Below are 23,188 nucleotides of genomic sequence, written 5' to 3'. Positions count from 1 at the left end.
GAAGAAGATTTCTTATGTAAAAAAATTAGAGAGGAAAAATTCTCCTTTAAAATTTTACAAACATTAAGTCTATACACAAAATAACAATGACAAACAGGTCTATAACCAGTTTCATGAGATTTTATTTGACTTCTATTTGAAGAAATCTTGATTCTTGGAAATGCCACACTGATTGAATTTTGTTGAAAATAAGTGCTTTCTCTGTTCTGCTTTGTAAAAGATAATGCAAAAACTCAAAATGAAGGACCACCACCATGGTATTGGAAAACCCATGTCATTTTACTTTGTTTTAGTCATGCCACATTACAACGAACAAGAGGAGACACTGGTTAATCAATTATGTAGCTTATGCTGACAATATGGTAGATCAGAAGAGTTATAGAATGTCTAGTGACAAGGACACCTTCTCGGGTGTTAGGAATCTATCAAACCAGGGTGAGCCTTAATTGTATGCACTAGAGCCGGACTGCAACGGCTGGGTAACTTCTGAACTGCCATTATACATCCAGATATACCAGTTGAGAGACGTCGCAATGGTTACCCTGTTCAGCATCACACATAAATGGAAAGTTAGTCTTCAAGTTTCCAGTATCCACAGCACTATTACCAATGCAGATTACTCAGCAATTTACCCACCAATCTTCTTGGAACAGACTATGTCTCAAACAGAGGGAATAGTATAAAATACTACCAAGTTGTAGTGTCAGAAGACGTACCAACCAATGTAAGGAATGAGAAGGTAGGCAGCGATGGGATTAACAGGAAGGAAGAGATATATTGTCAGAGCGATAGCGAACCAGAGTATTATTATCTCTATGAGTCCGTAACCCTGAACAAAAAAAAGGTAAGTGCTGAGCATATGCCATCGACATCCGTTGGTAATTCTGGTGATTTCAGAGAAGACTGCATATTCAGGCACGCCTTCTCGCACACATTACATGTGAACACTACATCACACGAATAGAGAGCAGTTTGAAACGACAATACAGAACATTATAAAGTTTCAAGGATTCTCTTTCAGTCAAGCTCAAAAGACTTACAACGAAATGCATGCCAAAGAATATCGGGGTCCACAAAAAGTTGAGAGCTAGCTGCATGATCCAGTTGTTCACAACGTGTAAGTCCATTGATGGGACTAAGTCTACATATGGGAGAAATTCTTCATAATCATACCTTTAATCAGCAATCTAAACTGTGAACTGCTCCAGCTCAAGTCTCATGTTCTTTTGTAAACCATCAGAAAGGAAAGCGTACCTGGAAAATATATGCACCGAGAGGGTAGCCTTGAGCAGAAAAACCTGCAAGCATGTAAATATCGTTATTCCATCTGAGATACTTGTAGCCACAGGGCTACAGCGAAGGTTAAATAAAAGTGAAAAGACATTGAAAACAACACGGAGTAATCTGTTCTTGTATACTTTCTACTCAGTTAATCTTCAAGTTGAAGTCCAAGTGAAAGAAATTAAACCAAGAGAAGGTAATCTACTAACCTCCTTCCTTATAAACAAGCCAGGACGAAACTCCCATCAAGATGTAGAGAGTTGTCCACATTATAGGGAAAACCCAACCCTGTATGTCACCAACAATTGTAACTTAACGAGAACTGCAGCGTGTAGCAACCATACGCAACTAAAGAGAGTCGACAAAAACAACAGCATAGTGAAAGAGAATCCTTTGAACATGTTTCGATCCATTCCAATAAGATAGTCTATAGAAAACTTGCAACAGAACATAAACTTGGAACAGAAGTAAATGAGAACTCAGGCTTCGTACCGGAGGAGTCCATGGGGGCTTGTTCAACTCCTTGTACCACTCTACACAGGGAAGATGTGACCATCAATCAGAATTGTTCTTTAATGCTCATAGTTTTCATGCATCACAAATCCTTTCGGATTTAAGAGGCTACATTTTGAAACTTTAGCACGCGATAAGTCAAAGTATAGAGAATAAAACCGAGAGATAAGTTGTAACAAGGGGAAGAAACAAGAGCATCACATCAATCGGCTCTGTTTTTTTAAGGTTTAGGTGCGCGTCAAGAAAGGCATAAAAATCCCACATACCAGAGACTATTGCATAAAGGCATCCCACAATACGTAAAGAACAGTTAAAGTAAAACGCACCACTGTCTCCGCCCCCGCCAAAGGCAGTGCCGGCAAACCCAACCCCCACAGGTAAGCCCACGGCGATGACCAGGGAGCCGACGTCCCACAAATTCCACATCTGCGAAAAATCCCACCAAGTCCATCTTATGAACTAAGCCAACGGCTCACACAATTACACAGCTGATAGCTACAAAATAATCTCCGAACAATCTCATAAAGGGTGTGACGAAGACATGCCTTGCAACATATCTCAATCAATCAAGCATCCCAAGCATTGGCAAAATACAGTGACCGGTCAAAACCAAATGAAAATGGACCCCGCAACTTATCCATGTGTCGAAATTCAGAGGAAGAATAGAACGAGAAGAGACACGACTTGCGCATCTGGTGCAAGTTAGTCATACCTTGTCACTCTACTGTAACGATGCAGCGATGCAACTAAGCAAACACAGGAAATTCTCCGTGCGGCTTGCGGAACGCAAATGGAAGGTGTTCGGATTGGATAAGCTAGGTAGTTAAGACGGAACCAGCTCACGCATTCGACACTTACTTGCCAGCGAGAGGGTGCGCGACAGGCTCGGATTTTTAATTTTAGTTATCCACTAAGTGGGTTCTGATCCCACTTAGTTAGGTGCTAATTCGACGACTCCTGTAATTCGAATGGCGCTGTGGGTTTCCGCAAATACGAAATGGCACCGCCCCTCATCAACGTGTGGCACTGATTAAACCTTTGTGTTGTTATCTTGTGCAATCTTGTGCAGGTTTGAAACGTTGCAGTGGAGGTCGAGTAGAAAAATTGGCAGATTAAGATACAGATTTTGTTATCCAATTGGGTACTTACTTTTCCTGTCAAAACGATCATAATTAACGCTAATCATGTTCATACTCATGTTCATAATCATCGAATTGTACCACACTTTCGGGTGAACGCCGCCCAACTGCGTAAACCTCAAATCAAAATCTAATCAGGGTAGTCTGCTTGCCCCAAAACACATCACAAGTCTCCATTGAATCCTTTACAATGAACTGCTTGTGTTTTGGGGCAAGCAGACTACCCTGATTAGATTTTGATTTGAGGTTTACGCAGTTGGGCGGCGTTCACCCGAAAGTGTGGTACAAATTCGATGATTATGAACATGAGTATGAACATGATTAGCGTTAATTATGATCGTTTTGACAGGAAAAGTAAGTACCCAATTGGGTACCAGTAGATTTTTACTCCATCCACTCCGCTCGCTGAGCTTCGACGACGGACGGGCAGCAACCGAACTCGGGCACCCTACAGCCTCCACCGACAAGAACGGGCAGTCCAAAAATTCTTATTCCATTGCAATGAATTTAGAGCTTGTTGTTGAAAAATGGGATGTTTTTTTTGTCAAAAATCTAAAAGCCCTATCCCTTCGAAATAAGCTCTCAGCTTGCTTTGAAGAAATAATACAATTATTTTCACAAACCTTGAAATCATATTCTTCTACGACAACTTTGAAGTTCTTTGTGGAAGAATATGACAACTCTTTTTATAATATCAAGTTGATTTTCGTCTACAACAAGTATTATTGAAGTGAGTCCTTGTGTGTGAAAACCAACTTTTTTACTCTTGTTGAAAAAAACAATTAAAAGAAAAAAAAAAATCACTAATTAATTCTTACAAAGATTTTTCTTTTCCAGATCATGGGTTTTTTTGACACACGTTTTTTTTATAAATAGAGGTGACAAGTTCATGTTTTTTGTTAGTCAAAGTTTGTAGACTTGTCATGTTAAATCCCAATACTCATTTAATTCATAACATAAATTTGTTTTCTTATTCATTCACTATGTTATAAATTTTGTGGAATTGCAACTCAATTTAGTAGTCTCAAAGAGAGTTATTAAAATATACACTTTAAAAATTATTTCCTCTTAACTAGAAGATTTTTTGCAATGATGTATGTAATCAAAAAACATATTGTGTCTTTGCAATATTAACACTCTCTTTGTAATCTCAACAAGCTTGTGATGGGATAACTCAATAACATTTATGAAATACAATAGATTATTAACTTAGAACTTATATTATATATATGTATATATATATATATATATATATATATAAAGATTATTACCAAAAGGTTGAGGTTTAATACAAAAAATTTTAAGCATCAAGCTACATAACAAGATGCTTAATGTGATTTTGTTGTTGGATCTTTCTGTGCAAGTTGTAGCCTCACCACTTTTAGTCTATACCCTTATTTATTAATATGTTTTATAATATGCTTCAATCAATATGGTTTTTGTTTTTATTTTGTTTTTTTGTTTTTTGTTTTTGTTTTTTTTTTGTTTTTTTTGTTTTGTTTTGTTTTTTATTTGTTTTTTTTTTTTTTTCTTGTATCAAACAACATTTTATATTATCTATAAAAATAATTGTGGTAAGTGTTCTTTACAAAAAAAAATTATAAAAAAACCGCTATATTATTTATTGATTTCATTAATATTTTTATAATTTATAAAAATTAATTAATGCACATAATAAAAGAAACTGAAATTTAAAATTTAAAATACTTAAAAAACACTTATTAAATTGTAAATTAACTTTTTTAAGTGTAGCGTCTTATTATGGACATACAAATAAGATTCTGAAATCTTTTAAGAATCTTCTACAACATGGTAGATTCTAAATTATTCTAAGAACTTGGTAGGAGTATACAGTAGGTAGCTTAAAAGCTAAGCTATGTTAGGTGGTTTTGGGAAGCCTCTAGAATAGCATAGAAATCAAGCCACTTACAACAGATGCCATTGCAAGTCTTTTTGGGAAGCTTCTTGAGACTTGGTACACAAGTCATTTACTAGCTTGCTTGGCAAGACACAAGAGGTTTGGACTCCAAGACTTTGGCTCTATAAGTAGTGTAAGTAAAAAAGACTTATGACCTCTTTAGCTTTGCCAACTCAATTCTTAAATTAGTTCTTCTTGTCGCCTTTTAGGCCTTCTTGTTTCTTGACATTAATCATTGGTTATTATATATTCATTTATTTCTTCTTTTTTATACATATCTTAGTCTTCATTGCTTAAAATTATTGCTTCAAAAGACATGGGATTATATAAGTATGGTAGTTTGTGATTCTCAGTTTTTCACAATGAGATTGTTATTGCTTTGACACTTCTAAATTTTGTTTAAATTGTTTAAATTTTAGTGGTTTTAAATATTTTGGCCAATTTGTGTTAATAAATATATATATATATATATATATATAAATAAATATAAAAGATGACAAAATATTTAAAAAATAGATCTTTTACTATTATTTTTAAATATATATATATATATATATATATACTTGTGAATTTATATACACAAATTTTAAATTTTAAATTTTTTATATATTTTTAAGAGCTGTAAAATATTTATATTTAAAGAGTTTTTAATCCAAAATTAAAGTTTTGGTCATTTCCCTACTAAAAGAAGGTATAGAGGCAATGAGATGGAAAAACAATGACTACTCCAATATAGAGAAAACTAGGCTTAGATTGGATATATCCCACCTATATTGGAACTCTACCTAACATATTGCTTTAGCCTCTAAAAAATAAATCAAGTCAAAAAATCGAGTTATTGAAGAAGACGTTTTGGAAAAAAAATCTAATAAAAGACAACTAATAATGGTTTAATATTTACTTAGTAACATATATCAACTAGGTACTTTTTCTAACAAAATATGTTATAGTAGGATTCAGCCAAACTAGTTCTTAACTAATATTTTATATTGGATGAATAGAAGTTCAAATTTTAACCAATATTCTACAATATTCTACTATGTAATTTGTGTCACAACTTGCTCTTTTTAAAAATGTTGTAAAGTTTAGCAATAAGAATAGATGTCTGTTTTTTAAAACTCAAGTATTTTCTATAAGATTTTATTTTATTTTATTTTATTAATATCTCTTTAGTCAAATTCGTGATAATTTTTTTGTTCTTTTATATCAACATATCTTTTTTCTTATTTATATTTAAAAACATTTTCATCTTTGTTAGTATTATCTTTAAAATCACTCATATGATTTAGAATGCAATATGACATGATAGCTTGTAATTTTTTTCAATTAGTGCTGTAATATATTCTGAAATTTTCAAGCATTGAAATTTATTAACATTTTACAAAAAAATAAAGAAGAATTATGAATTGGTACTTATAACAATTGCTTCTAATAGCATGGATACAAAAACAATTTGCATAATCTAGGTAAAGATTTGAAATTACTTACTAAGATTATATTATTTTAATATACTAATTTTAAAATAAACTAAATGTCTTAATAGATGAAAAAAATAAAACACAAGATTTTAGCCAATATTTTACACTAAATATAAAAGATTCATTAAAAATATTTATTGAAGCAAAGTAATTGATTAAGACTACTACAATTTTTAGTTTATTAATTTTCTTGAAATGTTTTATCTAATAATTTGCATGTCAAATGATTGTACGATCAAATTTTGGATTGTCACGGGCTTTAAAAGATAATTGTGGATTTAAATTTTTTACAAGCCAGTTTCAAATATCATGTTTTTTAGAAATTTAATTTTTTATAAATTACTTATAGAGGTCTTACTATACACTATACTCTACATGGTCACTTAATCTTAATGCTATTAACTCCTTGGTTTTAGAAATTGATACACAACTTTGGACCTCATCAAAGTATATAAGATATGAAAAATACCTTACAATGTAAATAGAAACTTTTAATTCTTCATAAAATCTTTTAAACTTTATAAAAAAACAATTCTGAACCTTTTGAGATATTTCAGGCACTTGCTAGAAGCTTTAATAACATATTTTAGTTGAAACTTTTTCTTGAAAGATACTCTAAATAGCTTGAGGGGCAAGCCTTGAAGAGAAGCTGTATTGAATGACTTACGTAGCAAGTGATAAGACAAATTTCAGAATGTACAAATTTGAGTAGTATCAATTTTAAAATCAGTCTACATTTTGTCAATTTCTTGCATGTATTGTTAATTTTGAAGTTGGCATGCTTTCTAATATCTTTGCAGTGTCATCCTATTAAATCATTATGTTTGAAAATTGTTTCAAAACAGTTTGCTTTGTGGACACAAGCTTCAGATTTAATCAGAGCATTTCAGTATGTCGAGAACTTTTTCTCGATCAATGTTGAGATAACAATCAGAAGCAGTTAATAAGTTGAGACACAGTTGTATGTGACCAGGTTGACATTTTCCTCATAAATGGCAACTGTGAACTTCACACACAGTGATTTTGAGACGGCGGTCTCAGCATCCAGCAAACCTTTCAATCAAACAATCTGGTTCAGATTTTTAGCCCCCAAGTTCATTAGTGTGATTACATTCCTGGAAAGTGTTCCATGAGAGGAATATGTTAGTTGTTGCCGCTGATAATGAACTAGATGATAGATTTCAATGCCCGCGTCATAACATATTTCCCCAGCTTATCACGAGGATTTCGCATGATGCAGTTGATCGGTTATATAGAGACCATTGCAAGGTATGAGAACCCTCTGTGAGCGACAATCAGTACATGTACACAGATCTTGCGGTTATATCAGCTTAAAAGTTTATGCAGATTGCCAATCGATAGAGAGAAAGTTCGCAAGTGGGCTGTACATGAATTGCTATAATCTCGCAATGTAGGTGCTAGTTTTTTTAGTTTTCTGTTTTTTCTGCGCAGGCTAAGCTGCAACCCAACCTGAAACTGCAAGAATGATTCTGATAATTAGATAGATAATTGGATATTACAGCTACCTTATGGTGCATTCGGGGGTGTTTTGGGAGCTTTCAGCAGCTTCACAGAGAGCAGCCCCAAGCCCACACAGCTCACGCCGAACATGCACACAACCAATCCACCAAACCCCGCCACCTGAACATAGCCAACGCTGAAGGGGCGGTCACAAAACCTAGCGAGAAATAGAGCTAGATTATGCAGAATCGGACACCATGTTACACTACAGAATCGAAGAAGATTGAATGGCAATTGAATCACTGACCATGGTGAGCATAAGCTGGTTGACTTCGCTGTCCAAGTGTAAAGGCAGGTCGTGAGCAGGAGGATGGGATTCCAGATGCTCATACGCTTGTCGCGCGAACTTGAAAGCCAGCAGCGTGCACCCTCCTCCGATCAGCGCCCCTGAAATGGCCTAAATGCCTCACGTATCTGAGCAGGTTGTCATGATATGTTCCAGGGAATTTATAAAACAAAGTGTCCACATGATCATGAAGTTATCTTCGTATGAAAAGGGTAGCATCACCAGACCTGCACTGGCTTGGCTTTTCGAAATCGCCGACGTCCTCTACGCTTCCCAGTTTCGGGTGAGGCTTCCGTCTGCACTGTTTCCAGGAGACTAGGATACCCCGACCGGATGAACTTGGGCTTGATGTCCTCCAGAGGTCCGGCTCTGAAATCGAAATCCTCTGATATGCACACAGGTGACGATGGAACTCTCTTCTGGGAGCCATTTTGCAAGGGTTTAGGGCGGAAGCTGACGGGGAGTTCCGGCCGGGCAGATAGACACCACGCATGAGGCTGCTTCACTAGAGCTGCCGCCATGACGACCGGCAACCTCGACAACAGGCCTTGCCACAGACACTCCGAAGCAGCCCCTCGGTATCAAAACCGAGGATGCCGAGGATACTCGAAAATAATAATAATAATAATAATAAAAAGAGCCGAACAGTTACACGCTGGAATTCGATAGCAATTACGACCCTAAAGCTCGTGGAGGCGAACTCTCCTCCGGGGAATTTACTGGCGGGGGCCAAGTCTCGGGTGCTGAGTGTCTGTTGGTCAGTTCCCACGCACAAACTCCAACTCAAAACTTGCAACAAAACTGGACACAAACAATTACCACAGACCAAAAACCAGTTGAAATTGAAGCGAATGAGCACATCAGTACCAAGACCCACAAATCTAGAACGGGATTCTGAAGCTCCGAACGCCAGCGAGCAGCATCCGGAAGCATATCAGGTAGGCATGAAAAAGGAAGGCGGAGGGAGGTGATGTGGATGCTCCAGATTCACGAGCCCTGTGAGATCTCTCACATTCTCCCATCTTAAAAAGCCAAGCAAGCGTGGCTGTAAAGGACCTGCTAGATATTTTTTTATTTTGTTATTTTTTTCATTAATTTTTTTTTGTGCTTCTTTCACTCCCCTTTCAACTGGCTTGGTTTGGGTGGCCCCCCTTTGCTTTCTCTGATGCCCCCCCCCCCCACCAAAGCCTGTTTTTCATGTTTTTCAGGGTTGCCACAACTGCATGCTTTGTTGCTACAATGGGTTGATGATATGGGACTATCTTCATGTTCAATTTATTTGAATCATGTATGTTTGTATGGATTTGTGTGCATATGTGTGTGTGTGTGAATGAATGGAGTTTAGGGGTGTGAACTTGGTTGAGGATGGACAATTTGTGCAGGAATGATTAGAATGGATGAAATTAATAAGAAGAAGAAGAAGAAGAAGCAGAAGAATAACTAGAGTTGGGTGCACATGCTTTGATGCAAGAGGAATATGGGAAAGCAAGTTATTGATGTGTGATGATGTATAATAGAATAATGAACCACAATGCAAACTATATGAACAAGAATCACAAAAACATATTTTAACAATGTCACATAAAAAATAAACAAAAATGATAAAAAGAAATAAGAACCATGTATAGACGATAAATTTTATTTCTTATCTTTATTTTTTAAAGGTAATGGTAATAAGTATAATTTTAAAAAATAGCACAAAAGATAAACATAAAATGTACCTACATGGATTTTATAGTTTTTGTTTGAGGTATATTTTTATATATTGTGCATATAAAAAGATATGATTAATAAAAAAATAGAATATTCTCTCTTTTGTTTTTGGTTTACCAAATGTAAGAACCTTTATTGTTTTTCTATTACAACATTACAATTATTATAAGATTTTGTAACTAAAAACACTATTTTTTAGATAATATCAATGTATTATATATTTATATTTATATTTATATATTTTCACATTCACTTAATATGTAAATATGTAAATATTATTTATTCTAATAATAGATTAATAAACATATTATGACTTCTGTTTACATGAAAGTTATAAATAAATAATCAAATATATAAGAAATATAACTTTATTGCTAAAAGAAATAAAAAAATAATAATTACAAATAGGATCAATTAAATTTTTAATTTAATTTACATATCAAAAAAATGATTTAAAGACTTCTGTTTTCTTTACTTTTTCATATGTATTACAAAGCGTATACTAGAATTAAAATTATCAACAAGTCTACTGGTAGAATAGTAATAGTGCATCTTCTTTGTTAAAAAAACAAAATAAAAATAAATAAATAAATACAAGAAGGATAATATAAATTTATTTTAATAAATTGATTTTTTTTTTCTTTAGCATAGTATTATTTTTACATAAATATGATTAAGCAGCAGGTTTTCTATTGATACTTATAATCGTAAAAAATTAGTATATTAGCAATTATATAAAATTAAAAAATTAAATATAAAAATATAATGAATGATATTTTATAATATTACCATAAAAAAATATTTATGCATTTTAAAAAATTATACTTTTCTTCTTACAGAGAAATATAATCCCAAACCAACTACACTGTCACCTTGTTGCAATTTTTGTTCCATATTTTTCTTCAACTTAATTTTCTAAAGAAAAATTAAAATTTGTACTATATCTTTGGCTAAGATGGTAGATTTTCTGCACTTCAATTTTTTATTAAATTAAATTTATTCTTGAGGTAGAATCATAATATCTTATTTATCAACATACACATTAATTTAAAAAAAAAAAAAAAAAAAAAAGCAAAAAAAGCAAAAAAAGCAAAAGCAAAAGCAAAAGCAAAACTGCAAAACTGCAAAACTGCATAGAAATGGACTACACCAAACCAATAATATTTTTGAGAGATTTGAAAATTGATTTAATTTGGGAAATGTAATAATTAAAGGATCCAAGTCTACATCTAAAGATAAATTTCTGTAAATATATTTTGTCTTTATATGTGGAAAATCAGAAAATTAAGTTAAAAGAATGTTTTTTTGTTTATTTAAGGCTAAATATTATATAGGACTCTACAAATTAGTTAAAGACATTATGTTCATTGGTTTTTTTTCAAGTGGATAATCAACAAATAGGACTTTAAGAAAAAAACAATGGTTTTCCTCGCTTGAACCTACCAAAATTAAGATATATAGAATTGGTATATAATAGATTCTCTATTGCAACTTGATGTTAGGTCTTAAAAACTAGCTCAATTAAGAATAACATAAAAAGTTATAATATAGTAAAAGGATTTGTAAAGATAGATAGATTCATATTTAATGATAAGATTGTACAATACAAAAGAAGTAATAAAGTCAATTTATGGAATATTAGAAAATTTATTAATTTATTCTAATATATTATTAGAACTTAGGATTAGATTTGATAATATTTGCAAGTAAATGAGTATAAAAAATTATAAGCTTCATATATAAGGCTTGGAATTGTAGCAAATACTAACATTTAAGTGTACATTTTTTTTGGTTTTTTTGGTTTTGGTTTTTTTTTTTTTTTTTTTTAATCCAAGGTGCATATGAATTAAACCTAGAATATAAAAATAAGCAATATTAATGTGGTTCATGTTGTAACTATTCCATAGAAGACTAAATCAATCCTAATTTTTATTTATCATTCAATTTGAAAAACGAGATTATTAAAAAATATGTTTAGAGATTTTGGAAGTATTTCTAAGCATAGGACCATTAGAAATGGCTATTTACTTAATAGATATATATATATATATATATATATCTTCATCAACTCACATCTTTAATAGCATAGACCTTTAAGAACTTTTTCATAGAAATGAAGAATTTTTGCTTGCAAATTTCTGTTGAGATTTTATTTCTTCAAGCTAATTTTATCACTTCTTGGAAGAATCTATCTAGAAATGACTTGAAATTAATTAATGGTTTTTTATTTTAAAAAGTGATTATGAAAAAGATTCAAACACTTGTAAACTAGATTGACATATGACACAAGAGAATATAAAATTTCCTATAGAAGTATATTTGTGATAAAATGGAAAAAGCTTAATGATAAAAGCATTGTTTATTTAGAGATGGATGATTCTTAAATGGCCAATATTATCATGAGTATAAAAGTGGAAATGAAAATTGAATTGAAGTCTAGAGCTTTATTACTTGGCAATAGTAAAAATACATTATTAGACTTTATTGGAAAATGCATGTAAATTATTAGACTTTATTGAAGAATGTATGTAAATTCAATTAAATTAAATTTGAATTTGACAGGTGGGTTTCCATGTCGTTGCATTGTGTTCGTTTAGCTTTGTAACTAAAGAAATAGTAAAAAGACATTATTAGAATTTGTTGGAGCATGTAAGTAAATTAAATTTGAAACAAAAATAAAAAGTAAAAAATAAAATAAGCAGCTTGCACAAGCAAGGTGGGCTTCTTATATCAATTCTGTTCGTAACTTCGACTGGAAAAAGCCTTCACATGTGGAAAAGCAATATACACAGACATATCAGGCTGGCTCTAACACCTTTTTGCCAAGGCTTGAGAGAGTCCATCGTGCACTTGTTCACTCACATGTATTGATGGACAAAATTGTAACGTCAGTTGGACCTGGATATCGCTTAACTTAAGCAGTTGGGTCAGGCCAGCGCGGTTGAATTCAACAGCTCACGTCAGGATGTACCGTGCTATGAGGCGATGTTGAAGGTGAAGTTGGCGTTCATGCTGGCATAGCAATCTGCTGGCAGCATCAGGAACTTGTCCATGAAGAGGTCGCCTATGGGTACCAGACGAGCAACCCCAACTAGGCGACAGTTGCCGTGAGCATCCAGCCGGCTTCCAGTCCCTCCTCTTTGTTCACCGTGTGTGTCCTCTGTTGTTAAAACTGTGTCCACAACTAATGGTGGCGGCCGATAGAGGTCCGTAGCTGAGAAGTAGAACTTTGATTGGAATCTTAAAACTATCTGCTCATACATATACTCATTGTTGGTTTCTAGTTCAAACTTTTGTAGCGCAGGAGACTAGGATGCCAAGGATAAATGTGCTTTTAGGGGTAGTCATGTAAATCTTATCACATTCATGTTTATCAAATCGAGAGACATGGAGGACAACATTCATGTTTTTTGTGTGAGGTCAGAAACTTATTGAGCGTGCTAATTCGACCGGTTTCATTTGTACCTTGAGCTTCCAACTAAACCATAAAGCCGAGCAAGAATAACAGAGCAGGAAAACAGTTCCTCCAACTGCCACAATTTGAAGACTTGACTGACCCCTCCCTTGTTATGCAAAAATGGCGATCCTTCTCATTGAGGTCAAAGAAGAATTTCAATAAAGAGACCTCGACGCGGGCAGAAGCTCACCTTGCCAGTTTCAAGATCCACGGTGCCTTCTAAAGTATCTGGAACGATTTTGATCCTAATGGGTGGAGGAATCGGAACGCTCAATAGTTTCGTTGTGCGGAAGCTAACGTCTGGAATATTGATTTCCGTTGCATCGAACTGCACACGCCAGCAACCATCCGACAATTTCACAGCCTTTCCACTTCCACCACCTCCCTCAGCATTGTACACAAAATCTGGATACACGGATATACCCAGTCCGCATCCTTTCGTTGTTCGTAATACCACAGCACATTCTCTGGACAATCCACATCTGGACATCACGAAGCAGAACGATCCAATTCCTTGAAGGAGACAGATATAAATAAGTGTGAAAGAAAAAATCCATTACTAAGATAAGAACCCATGAGCAAAATCTGCAATCGCTTGATAGTCGTTGACATGCGTCGTGGAGACATTTCCAAATTACTGAGAGAGCATAAGCATGCTTACGTGCAATCCTCCGTGGTCTTGGGTGATGGTGCAATTGCTGCCATTGAGGAAGCTCGCGGAACCACCAATCTTGTCCACCTCCTGGTGCCTATTCCAATTCCGAATCTAGCTCCTCCTCTTCGCGTTCCGACACAATTCAAACTCCGAAATTGCTCAGCTGGGTGAGCATTTTTCGTCAGGGGAATTAAGACAGCAGGCTCCGGGACCGAGGCTACTGTGGGTGCTTTAAACATTGTAGCTACGACTCGTCACTACTTTGGGATGCATGAAAGACAGGTGCAAATAGCATTGGTTGGTCAATAGTGTTGCCACCAGATTGAAAACCTTCACGTAAATGAATGTCTTGGTATGACGCTATATTCTTGTACAACGCAACCAAACATAAAGAAGCGATGCGCTCGGCACGTTCCTCGATGGACACTCAACTACACGATCACCCATGTGTGCAACTCTCAACACATGTGACACCTCCAGACTCTCCAGCTACAAAGCTAAACGAACACAAGGCAACGACATGGAAACCCACCTGTCAGCCAACACTGTCACCTCACAACCCCAACTTCAATCCCAGGTACGACGAAGAACTTGCATTCAGCTCAACCCTACCAGCAAGCTACTCAACAACAACAACATCAACTAACAACAACAACCCTCCCCCACTTCAACGAAGGAGCGAGGTTTTCGCAATCGTGGAGCTGGTATTGTAAAGCGCATGTATGAGGCTTCAATCAAGTCCAGGGGATCGAGGCAAAGGAGATGTGGTCGGTAGCGGGGATGGGACTGCCACCACACAGTTGGCCTTAAACGCAAGATACGAGATTTGCGCTGCAATTCATGGCGCAGCGTCGTCCAGCGAGCCAGCGAGCGAGCCCCCGAGTGTCGGCGTCGAGCAAATTTGCACTTCCGCAAATTTCTTCTTCGTCGCGAATACTAATGTCGTTGTGGACCTTTTCCGGGTCTCTGCAATTCAATGTACTGAAGTTGTGTTCTTTTTCGTTTTTCGTTATTTTTATTTTTATTTTTATTTTTTTTGGACATAAATGGGATGTATTGGGAACGAATTTTATTACAATCCTAGCACCCCTCAACGAAGTAGGCTTTGATAGGGCTTTTTGAGGCATAATATTCTGTCTATTTATCCAATGTTTAAAAGTTAGTTTGAAAGATTTGCAAATCTCATTTGTTTTAAAGATAATGTTACTTATAGTCTCTCTTTTCAAATAAGTTTTTCAATCTACATATGATTAAAATGGTCCAATTCCAAATTTTGTATATTTAAAATTATTTCATAATTTGTACACTATTAAAGTTTATTTGGTATACCAAATTTTCATGATGTTTATGTTTTATTGTTTGCATGTGGCTTCTATACTTTATCATCAACTCTACAATGTCACATATATAAGCAGTATTTCTATTTATCCTCTTGATTTAAACCACATGCCTTTCTAATTAACATAAAAATTTATAACTATTCCTTATTTCAAAGTTATCAAATTCCAAAGATTATGCCCGTTTTGTATATATATCATTAATGGAAAAATAATTTAACAACCAACAATATTACTTTATAATATACAAAAAATCTCGAATATATATATACAAATTATTACAAAGTACTAGCAAGAAGCACTTAAATATGCATGGGATAGTGAAATTTGAATAAATTCAGTTAAAAAACATCTTATCTAATCAAATATAAATAAAAATAATAATTATTAAAATACATAAGATTTATTTTTTTGTCTCTAATTGATTTACTTCACCGTATTGATCTTTGATGAATTTCATAAAAAAATATTCAATAATTTTATTCATGGGTTATTGCAACTAATCTTAATCATTGTATATTCTTCACTCAATTGTACTTGTTGTCAACTAATTTGGGTTTTGGTTCTATTCCTGATATATTGATTATAATTTGATTCAACTACTTGTGCAAGATTAGCTTGGAAGAAGTGTGGTTAGTTCTATTGTCTACATAAAACAAATTCTAAAATCTTTGCTTTGTTATTACCTTCTCCAAAATTTTAAGAAAGTCTGGTTGTTTCCAATACAAATTTATTAAAGTGATAAGTGAGAATAAAATTACATTCAACTATTATCAAATCAAACTAGTATACTTTTTTAAAAACTATTTCAAAAATAATCATTTATTCTATGAGTAAGATAATATGAATATACAAAATGACATAATGTTAGGATTTTTTAGTTGTGTGCTTTCTTTACACACTTAAGTTATTTGGATATTGTATATGTACTATTGTTGGTATACATATTTATTTATGCATATGCATAAAATTTACAATCTGTTTATCAATTTAACCTTCTTATATCTACAAAAACAAATCACAAAGATACATATATATATATATATATATAGATAGATAGATAGACAACAGGTACAATGAAGCTTTCCTTGTGATTTGTAATAATTTTACTATATAATTTTAATATGAAAAACCTTTAATCTATGTATCATGTTTATTTTTTCAAAGATATAAAAGTTAATGAGAAAAAGTTAAAATTTTATTGTAAGACTTTTTCATTGTTATTGTAAGACTTTTTCAATGTTGATGTGATAAATTTTTCTATATTTTTTTTAAATCTGCAAAGATCAATTAATAATTGCTGATATCTTAGTTTGAACCACAGTTGGATACTTGGAACCTTTGTTCATTTACCTTTTTGATTTTTGCAATTACTTTATAAGCACAAGAGAATGCTAAATTATACTATTCAGTGTTTTCAATATTAATAGAAACCATAATAATCTCAGTAAACATGTAGCAGAGTAACAAAAATAATTAAACGTTTGGTGAATTCAATTTAGGTATTGCAATTCAACATACACACATAATTTTTCTTCTTTGTTTTGTTTTGTTCAGTTATTCAATACTTGTTTTTTGCTCTCTTTCTCTTTTCTTCTTTTTATGAACATGCTGTAGGCTTCTATTTTTTTCCATTCAAAAACTTTTCAACGTTAATGATTCTAGCAAATTATACTTGATATACAGAATAATTACCAAGTAATTATCATCTTTCCAAAATTTAAACATGTGTATATATATATATATATATATATATCATATGTGTGTGGCATTCAAGAGACTTTATTTTATTTAATTATACATAAGATCTTAATATGGACAAATTTAATAATATTATTTATAATTTTAAGTGATCATGAACACGACGTTAGAAAATGTGATCATGAACGAGTTACTAACCAAATTCATTATTAATTAATTCATCTATATGTTTCAATGGGACTGAATTCCTTAAATATCTTAACACCCAAGAAAACATTGCACCTTCTTTAAAGAACACAATTCATTACAATCACGACATTATACATGCGGTGCAACAAATCACATTGCATTACTAATAAAAGACTTAAAAAAACAAGAAAACAATGAATAAAAATTATAAATAATAAATCATGAGAACAACAATTTTGTAAGAGAATTCTGCCCGCTCACTCGATAATAATGAGCACAGGGCTCGCCAGATGCAGGGCGGGGCACACCGGGCACGACATGGTGGGAGAGAGCCACGCCAAATTTCAGCCTCCCCCTGTCTCATTGTTACTAAACGTTGTGAAGATGGGCTGGTGGACTGAACCCCGCAAATGGCCGGCATCCAAACGTCTGGACCCTTGTACCGTGTGAACTGGTGGGGATTAAATTGGGTGCCGTTGTGGGCGTCTCAGTCTTGTGCTGTTGTGCCGTTGTAGCGCGTCCATTCAGTGGGGCACGACGGGTGGACACTGTGAGGTGTTTGGCGGGAATTTCAAATTTCGGATTTCCCGCCAGCGCCCTGTCTCCCTCGCATTTTGAAATCCCCCTCCATTTCAAAGACTATATTTCAAGCTGATACAGATCAAGTCTTCACGTTCAGATTCTGTTCCTCTTGTTGTTTGTTCCGCGTGAATTTGTTGCTGCCGCTATTTTGCTCTTGCATTTAGTAGCCATGTCTGGACGAGGTAAGGGAGGCAAGGGGCTTGGTAAGGGTGGCGCCAAGCGCCATAGAAAGGTGTTGCGCGACAACATCCAGGGCATCACCAAGCCTGCCATCAGGCGATTGGCGAGGAGAGGTGGCGTGAAGCGCATCAGTGGGCTCATATATGAAGAAACTCGCGGTGTGCTTAAGATCTTTCTGGAGAATGTCATTAGGGACGCTGTTACTTACACCGAGCACGCCAGGCGGAAGACCGTTACGGCCATGGATGTAGTGTACGCTCTGAAGCGCCAGGGCCGTACTCTTTACGGTTTTGGAGGCTGAGATGAATGCTGCGACGTGTCTTGGTCAATGTTTATGGTGTTACTGAACACCACCTCCCGTGCGGAACTTTTTGTCGAACTCCGTCGATTGTCTGCTCAACCTTGTTAGTGTTGCACTGTTTCCCGTAGAGCTAACCGTGTAATCCTTGAGTCTACACTTTTCAGTTGAAGCGGTTCCAGACTCTTGGCTTGTCTGGTATTGAGATCTTTTGCTGCGAGGGAGTCCTTATGAGAACACTCAAATCGGTTTGGAACGAGCATGATGGAGGAATGGTTTATATCCAGCTCGATCCTACCAGGTTTCCGATGGTTGCCACTTCCTCGTGGTCCCAGGCTTTCCCGAAATTGCTATAACGGTGTCTGGCGCTCCCACTTGGAGCACTACGCGTGTAGCACTCTGTTAGTGCTACTGAAACCTTGCAGGCAAACCTCCGGATGTATGCCGCATGCACTGATGATACTAGATAGTGATAAGAACAAAGCCATTACTGGTAACTGTTCATCCGGTTAAACATAGTAACTCTTATATTATCATACGTTTCACATCCTTTGGAATTACCTCAACTATATGTCGTACTGCTGCATCAAGATGCAAATCTTTTCCATTCAAAGTATTTTCTGAACGAATATTCTACTGGCTCATGTTTCATCCTATTTGTGCCTTTGAATTTGGCTAACTGTTACGTGCTGTATCCTGGACAGATTTAGTGAAAGAACTTATGTTGCAATTTTTACACGTTATCAACCATATGCACTCTATCAAAACATAACAATAATTAGATGCATACAACTATAATCAATAAGATGGATTGGATTACATTTTATACATTTGACATGTAGTTTCGAATTCATTCAGTTTTAACTACTTAATCACCTTGTATTTCGATACATATACACATAATTGCAAAAGGAAGATTACTATGTTTTTCAAAGTTAACATTCAACAATATAAAATTCAATGATAAGTAACACTTAAGAATTTTATTAAACTAGATGTAAGCATTTTCGTTCCATCCATAATTAACAATGAATGTGAATATACCGAAGGCACCAAACAATCGTATTAGGAATTGTTTTTGAAAATTTAGGGTACCTAACACAAAGGTAGATTATTCCTATCCTGTCAACACTCTCCATTATTGCAACTAGTGGTTGTAATAATAAGATAACAAATATCCTTGACATCAAACAATGAAATTATTTACTAAAAAAAAAAACACTCATATTATGACATTTCTAACCCTATTTAACAATTAAATGTTACACTAAGTAAAAATTCACACACACATCTCCTACTAACCGCAGCATTTTCTAAAATGGTTTTGGTGGCCATGTTCATCATTCAGTGCTTTGTCTGATAAGAACTTTAATTTGTGAATGGTCCCTACAAATCTCTACATTAGTTTAGAGTGTACAGAGAGTCACAGAGCTAATGAAGAAGGATCATGGTGCAGCAAGTGCTTGTCAAGCTCAAAGGAAGCTCTGCTGCAGGAGCAAGGATGAGCGACATGTGAAAGCGGAGCCCACATGAATCAGACATGGGGAGCACCGCCGAGCGGGCAAGAGAATCAGTGCGAAAGACCATGACAACCAACCGTAGAAGGTGACTGGAAGCTCACAGTTCTCACAACTTTTTATCTTTCTTGGGATTCAAGGTGTGCCGTTGCTTGGTGCCTCGTTCAGGGAATTGGGGGAGATTCAGACAGAATCAGCTACATTGTAGTCGTGACAGGGTTGCTATGGTCGTCGAAGTCAAGGATCCATTCCGTTACCGACTGGACAACTGCAGTCTACAATTGGCTAGTTGCAGCGACAACGTTTAGTGGTCGTCAGCCTCGGTCCTTTAGAAAATAATTATTCTTCGTGAATCGCTGGGGCAAGACGCACCTCCACCCTGATTCTACCTGGACACGCAGGCAATTCGCTTCCCATTCTAAAATCAGCCAAGTTGGGTGAATTGGTGTGGTAACTGTTCCCTCTTCTATATTACAGCCATATCATCTCCAATATCTTAGGTACACAGTTTCACCTTCTTTGTCAGCACTGGTATGTAATAATGCTTTCCTACAGACACTGATAACATGTTATGATACATTAATCCAACTCCCAAGTATCGGCACTTCCTTCAAATCCAGATCGACCATCAGTTTGCTCTCTTAACAACAAAGGATAATTAATATTTACACATAAAAACAATGCAGAAATCTTGTAGCCCACTGACAAACTTCTTTTCAGTCGCTTATCCTCTCAAGTGTGGCATGATTTTGGCGACCTGCCAGAATAGTCTTAACAAATGTGGCTATCGTCAGGACCGGCAGATCACTTCATTCTGTTCAACTTCCACCCTCGGGACTGAAAACGCGTGGCATTAATAGAAAATCTCACTACTTTTTCATTATCATGAGTAATAATCTACGACGTCAAATTGAATAATTCAGAGAAGAGCACACAACCCTACCATTTCGTAGTTTTCTCAGAATTCTCACTGCTAAATCTAATAGCACGAGTGACGAGCACGCTACCAACCCCTCTCATGCTAACAATGTGTCCAGGACGCATGTTGCGTTACACTCCGCAGGCGGACGATAAGTACCCACAACAAGAGGGATTCTCATACGATACCAGATGTAGACCGCAGCATTAAACACTAATTGTCTCACATGAACTGTCACCAAATTGGCACAAATATTACGGTAGAATGAAAAGATAAGATTTTGCTGAAAAAGAATACCTAATGCAACTCTTGTGTGAAGTCATCTAAAGGGGCCTGGAGTGCAAGGTATTCACAATTGCTTGGTTTAGCCACCGTTCCACAATGACAAGATCATGAAAAACTGAAGCACTCATACACACGATGTCATGGCTTCCAACACTAAAACAATTGCCTTTCAGAACCTAGTACCAAAGTAGAATCCAATAACTCGTGCAGCTGTTGCCTCTGCATGAGCGAAGATGCGGAATGTACATCATACTAGTATACAAAGAGTGGCCACATTCTAGACTCTTCAAAGTGCCTAACCTTAAAGCCCACCGTGAGAGAATGAGGGACAAGCTCTGTAAATCTCCCACCCCCTCCCTTGGTTCTAAAACAACTTGCTGCTCTGGTAGGTACTGCTGAATATCCTGATGGTTGCGATTCACAGAAAGGTCCATTTGTGCTACAACAGGAGCTTGCTGAGATGTGAAGTTAGGGCTCGAGAAGTAAGCAGCTAGAGAAAAAGGCAATCTATGGAGATCAGTTAAAGCCAACATCTTGTTCAAACCCTCTTGCAGGTCGGGGAACCAAGCACCGAAGCGGGAGTAGTTCCGATTGGCGGCTTGATGTGCACATTGCAGTTGACCTTCACGGTAAAGGTTGGAGTCGTGATCGCACCTATCTTGAGGTTGAATTTAACACGGACGCGCATGACCAATGGAACGTCCCCTGTAGCAATATGCCCTTCAAGGATGGCACCTGTTCCAGGATCCAAGGGCAATCCAGTTGTGGAGAAACTAGCCGGCTTCAACGTGACGTTACGGTGACCATGGTAGAACCCGGGAATGGAATGCTGATTCAAATTCTGGGTCATATAAACGGTATCGATGGTAATAGTCTCATATCTGATACCGATCTTGCCATTCGGGTTGTTGGCATTAACTACGTACCTGACTTCGGAATCAAGGGTGCGCGGAACAGAATTGTAAGCGAATCTGACGACGTTAACGTCCTGAATATTGTACCGCGGCATGTGGACGGGCCGCAGCACTAGCCAGATAATCAGTGCCGTAATTCCCAAGACGATCGCGGCCGTGATAAGCATCGAGATACATCCAGTGAAGCAACAACAAAAGATAGCCCAGCAGGTGCTATTATCCTTTTTAGGTTTTTGAGTTGCCGGCGGGGGCAAGGGGCTCATGTTGGCCTGATGAAGCTTCGTGAAGTGGAACGGCTTCGGTGCACTGGAGTAAGTCCTAGAGAACCCACTGTTCGAGAATGTCCTCGACATGTTGCTCATAAATTTGGTCGTCATGGTCGACGAATCGTCCTGCTCCTATCTACCCAATCAAGACCCCCCAACCTCTTCAACCAGCTAAGATGCTACCCTCCTGATACAACACGATCTCCCTCTCAAACCACCTCCCACAGCGTAGTTTGACCCTGTAACGTCGACGATAGCACACCACAAAACCCTGTCAACTCAGTGAGCACAAAAGCAACTGAAACTCGGAACAAACCGAAATTCTAAAAATCCGTCTGGAAGAAGCTCTGACACGAGAGGGCAGACAGCAACACACGAGAGATAGAAAGCCCAAAACCCTGGTCAACAACGGAGATGACAAGTGCAGGACTATAAGCGACGTAGAAATGACTGATGCTTACGATAAGCACACTACGAATCTGCAGGCCACCGAAGTTGTAATCTGTAAGAAAAAGAGCAAATAAGAACTTCTGAACCCAGAGCGTCGATAGAGACAAGGCTGAGCCACCACTGAAAGCTCACCTACATACGACCCAGTCATATCCTGTCAAAAGGCGAATACCACGCAAGTGGGCCTGAGTTTGGAATATGGGCCTGAGTGTGGGCAGAAACTGTCCCTGAGAAAAATACACCACGGGAGGCATTACGGTTCTCGCGTCGGCAGAAGGAGCTCGGCATCATCACACGTTTCCCTGTCCACCTTTGCCTTGACTTTGTTCCGTTTTCTGATTTTCCACCCAGTCTGGCATGCGCCACTAGGACATCCTGGACCCTAGCACGGTAACGATGGGCCGCCACTTGCGCTGCAGCAGGGGACCATTGTTCCTACACATGCCCGAGTTGACGTGACTGAGCGTGGATCATCAATCGGGATGTGGGGCCGCGCGATCGCCATCGAAGGGTTTCCAGCTCTGCTCAGTCACGCCGTTGATGCCTAGTTTGGATAATCACTGCGACTCTCGTTTCTTTTGTTACACCA

At 36.3% G+C, this 23,188-nt stretch overlaps 5 protein-coding genes across 7 annotated transcripts; 1 reads left to right on the top strand and 4 right to left on the bottom strand.

The window, feature by feature from the left end:
• Window positions 1–260: 260 nt before the first annotated feature.
• Window positions 261–2,607, bottom strand: LOC112280957 (uncharacterized). The gene is made up of 8 exons (XM_024516945.3): window positions 2,507–2,607; window positions 2,121–2,220; window positions 1,774–1,814; window positions 1,491–1,569; window positions 1,255–1,298; window positions 1,041–1,091; window positions 717–829; window positions 261–542 (listed from the first exon to the last, which is right to left on the bottom strand). Exons 2-8 carry the CDS (start codon window positions 2,218–2,220, stop codon window positions 443–445), a joined length of 528 nt encoding a protein of 175 aa, XP_024372713.1. The 5' UTR covers window positions 2,507–2,607; the 3' UTR covers window positions 261–442.
• A 5,037-nt stretch (window positions 2,608–7,644) lies between these two features.
• LOC112280970 (uncharacterized) lies at window positions 7,645–9,027 on the bottom strand. The gene is made up of 3 exons (XM_024516970.3): window positions 8,364–9,027; window positions 8,098–8,247; window positions 7,645–7,970 (listed from the first exon to the last, which is right to left on the bottom strand). Exons 1-3 carry the CDS (start codon window positions 8,655–8,657, stop codon window positions 7,857–7,859), a joined length of 558 nt encoding a protein of 185 aa, XP_024372738.1. The 5' UTR covers window positions 8,658–9,027; the 3' UTR covers window positions 7,645–7,856.
• A 3,505-nt stretch (window positions 9,028–12,532) lies between these two features.
• On the bottom strand, window positions 12,533–14,765 carry LOC112280979 (uncharacterized). Of its 2 annotated transcripts, none has more exons than XM_024516994.3 (3): window positions 13,968–14,765; window positions 13,497–13,773; window positions 12,533–13,100 (listed from the first exon to the last, which is right to left on the bottom strand). In XM_024516994.3, the coding sequence occupies exons 1-3, from the start codon at window positions 14,198–14,200 to the stop codon at window positions 12,825–12,827; spliced, it is 786 nt and encodes a 261-aa protein (XP_024372762.1). In that variant the 5' UTR covers window positions 14,201–14,765; the 3' UTR covers window positions 12,533–12,824. The 2 variants fall into 2 exon arrangements, with proteins under 2 accessions (XP_024372762.1, XP_024372760.1); XM_024516992.3 differs by having other exon boundaries at window positions 13,497–13,788; window positions 13,968–14,649.
• A 3,070-nt stretch (window positions 14,766–17,835) lies between these two features.
• Window positions 17,836–18,877, top strand: LOC112281094 (histone H4). Its single transcript, XM_024517268.3, has one exon. The coding sequence runs from the start codon at window positions 17,940–17,942 to the stop codon at window positions 18,249–18,251; it is 312 nt and encodes a 103-aa protein (XP_024373036.1). The 5' UTR covers window positions 17,836–17,939; the 3' UTR covers window positions 18,252–18,877.
• A 2,230-nt stretch (window positions 18,878–21,107) lies between these two features.
• LOC112281797 (NDR1/HIN1-like protein 1) lies at window positions 21,108–22,871 on the bottom strand. Of its 2 annotated transcripts, none has more exons than XM_024518691.2 (2): window positions 22,732–22,871; window positions 21,108–22,388 (listed from the first exon to the last, which is right to left on the bottom strand). In XM_024518691.2, the coding sequence occupies exon 2, from the start codon at window positions 22,258–22,260 to the stop codon at window positions 21,508–21,510; it is 753 nt and encodes a 250-aa protein (XP_024374459.1). In that variant the 5' UTR covers window positions 22,261–22,388; window positions 22,732–22,871; the 3' UTR covers window positions 21,108–21,507. The 2 variants fall into 2 exon arrangements, with proteins under 2 accessions (XP_024374459.1, XP_024374458.1); XM_024518690.3 differs by having other exon boundaries at window positions 22,611–22,787.
• Between the last annotated feature and the right edge of the window lie 317 nt (window positions 22,872–23,188).

Source organism: Physcomitrium patens, chromosome 4 (genome assembly GCF_059467195.1).
Source record: "Physcomitrium patens ecotype Gransden chromosome 4, ASM5946719v1, whole genome shotgun sequence".
NCBI lineage: Eukaryota > Viridiplantae > Streptophyta > Bryopsida > Funariales > Funariaceae > Physcomitrium > Physcomitrium patens.
Note: the sequence above shows the minus strand (reverse complement) of the source record. Positions and strands in the feature narration are given on the sequence as shown.

What these genes read in the sequence shown, in the direction of transcription:
- LOC112280957 (XM_024516945.3), bottom strand. Translation starts at nt 2,220, where the DNA reads ATGTGGAATTTGTGGGACGTCGGCTCCCTGGTCATCGCCGTGGGCTTA. An exon ending in TGGCGGGGGCGGAGACAGTG is followed by an intron (nt 1,815 to 2,120) that starts GTGCGTTTTACT and finishes TTCCCTGTGTAG; the next exon opens with AGTGGTACAAGGAGTTGAAC. An exon ending in AGCCCCCATGGACTCCTCCG is followed by an intron (nt 1,570 to 1,773) that starts GTACGAAGCCTG and finishes GGTGACATACAG; the next exon opens with GGTTGGGTTTTCCCTATAAT.
- LOC112280970 (XM_024516970.3), bottom strand. Translation starts at nt 8,657, where the DNA reads ATGGCGGCAGCTCTAGTGAAGCAGCCTCATGCGTGGTGTCTATCTGCC. An exon ending in GAAAAGCCAAGCCAGTGCAG is followed by an intron (nt 8,248 to 8,363) that starts GTCTGGTGATGC and finishes TGAGGCATTTAG; the next exon opens with GCCATTTCAGGGGCGCTGAT. An exon ending in ACCAGCTTATGCTCACCATG is followed by an intron (nt 7,971 to 8,097) that starts GTCAGTGATTCA and finishes GGCTATGTTCAG; the next exon opens with GTGGCGGGGTTTGGTGGATT.
- LOC112280979 (XM_024516992.3), bottom strand. Translation starts at nt 14,200, where the DNA reads ATGTTTAAAGCACCCACAGTAGCCTCGGTCCCGGAGCCTGCTGTCTTA. An exon ending in AAGACCACGGAGGATTGCAC is followed by an intron (nt 13,789 to 13,967) that starts GTAAGCATGCTT and finishes CGTGATGTCCAG; the next exon opens with ATGTGGATTGTCCAGAGAAT. An exon ending in TGGATCTTGAAACTGGCAAG is followed by an intron (nt 13,101 to 13,496) that starts GTGAGCTTCTGC and finishes ATGTATGAGCAG; the next exon opens with ATAGTTTTAAGATTCCAATC.
- LOC112281094 (XM_024517268.3), top strand. Translation starts at nt 17,940, where the DNA reads ATGTCTGGACGAGGTAAGGGAGGCAAGGGGCTTGGTAAGGGTGGCGCC.
- LOC112281797 (XM_024518691.2), bottom strand. Translation starts at nt 22,260, where the DNA reads ATGACGACCAAATTTATGAGCAACATGTCGAGGACATTCTCGAACAGT.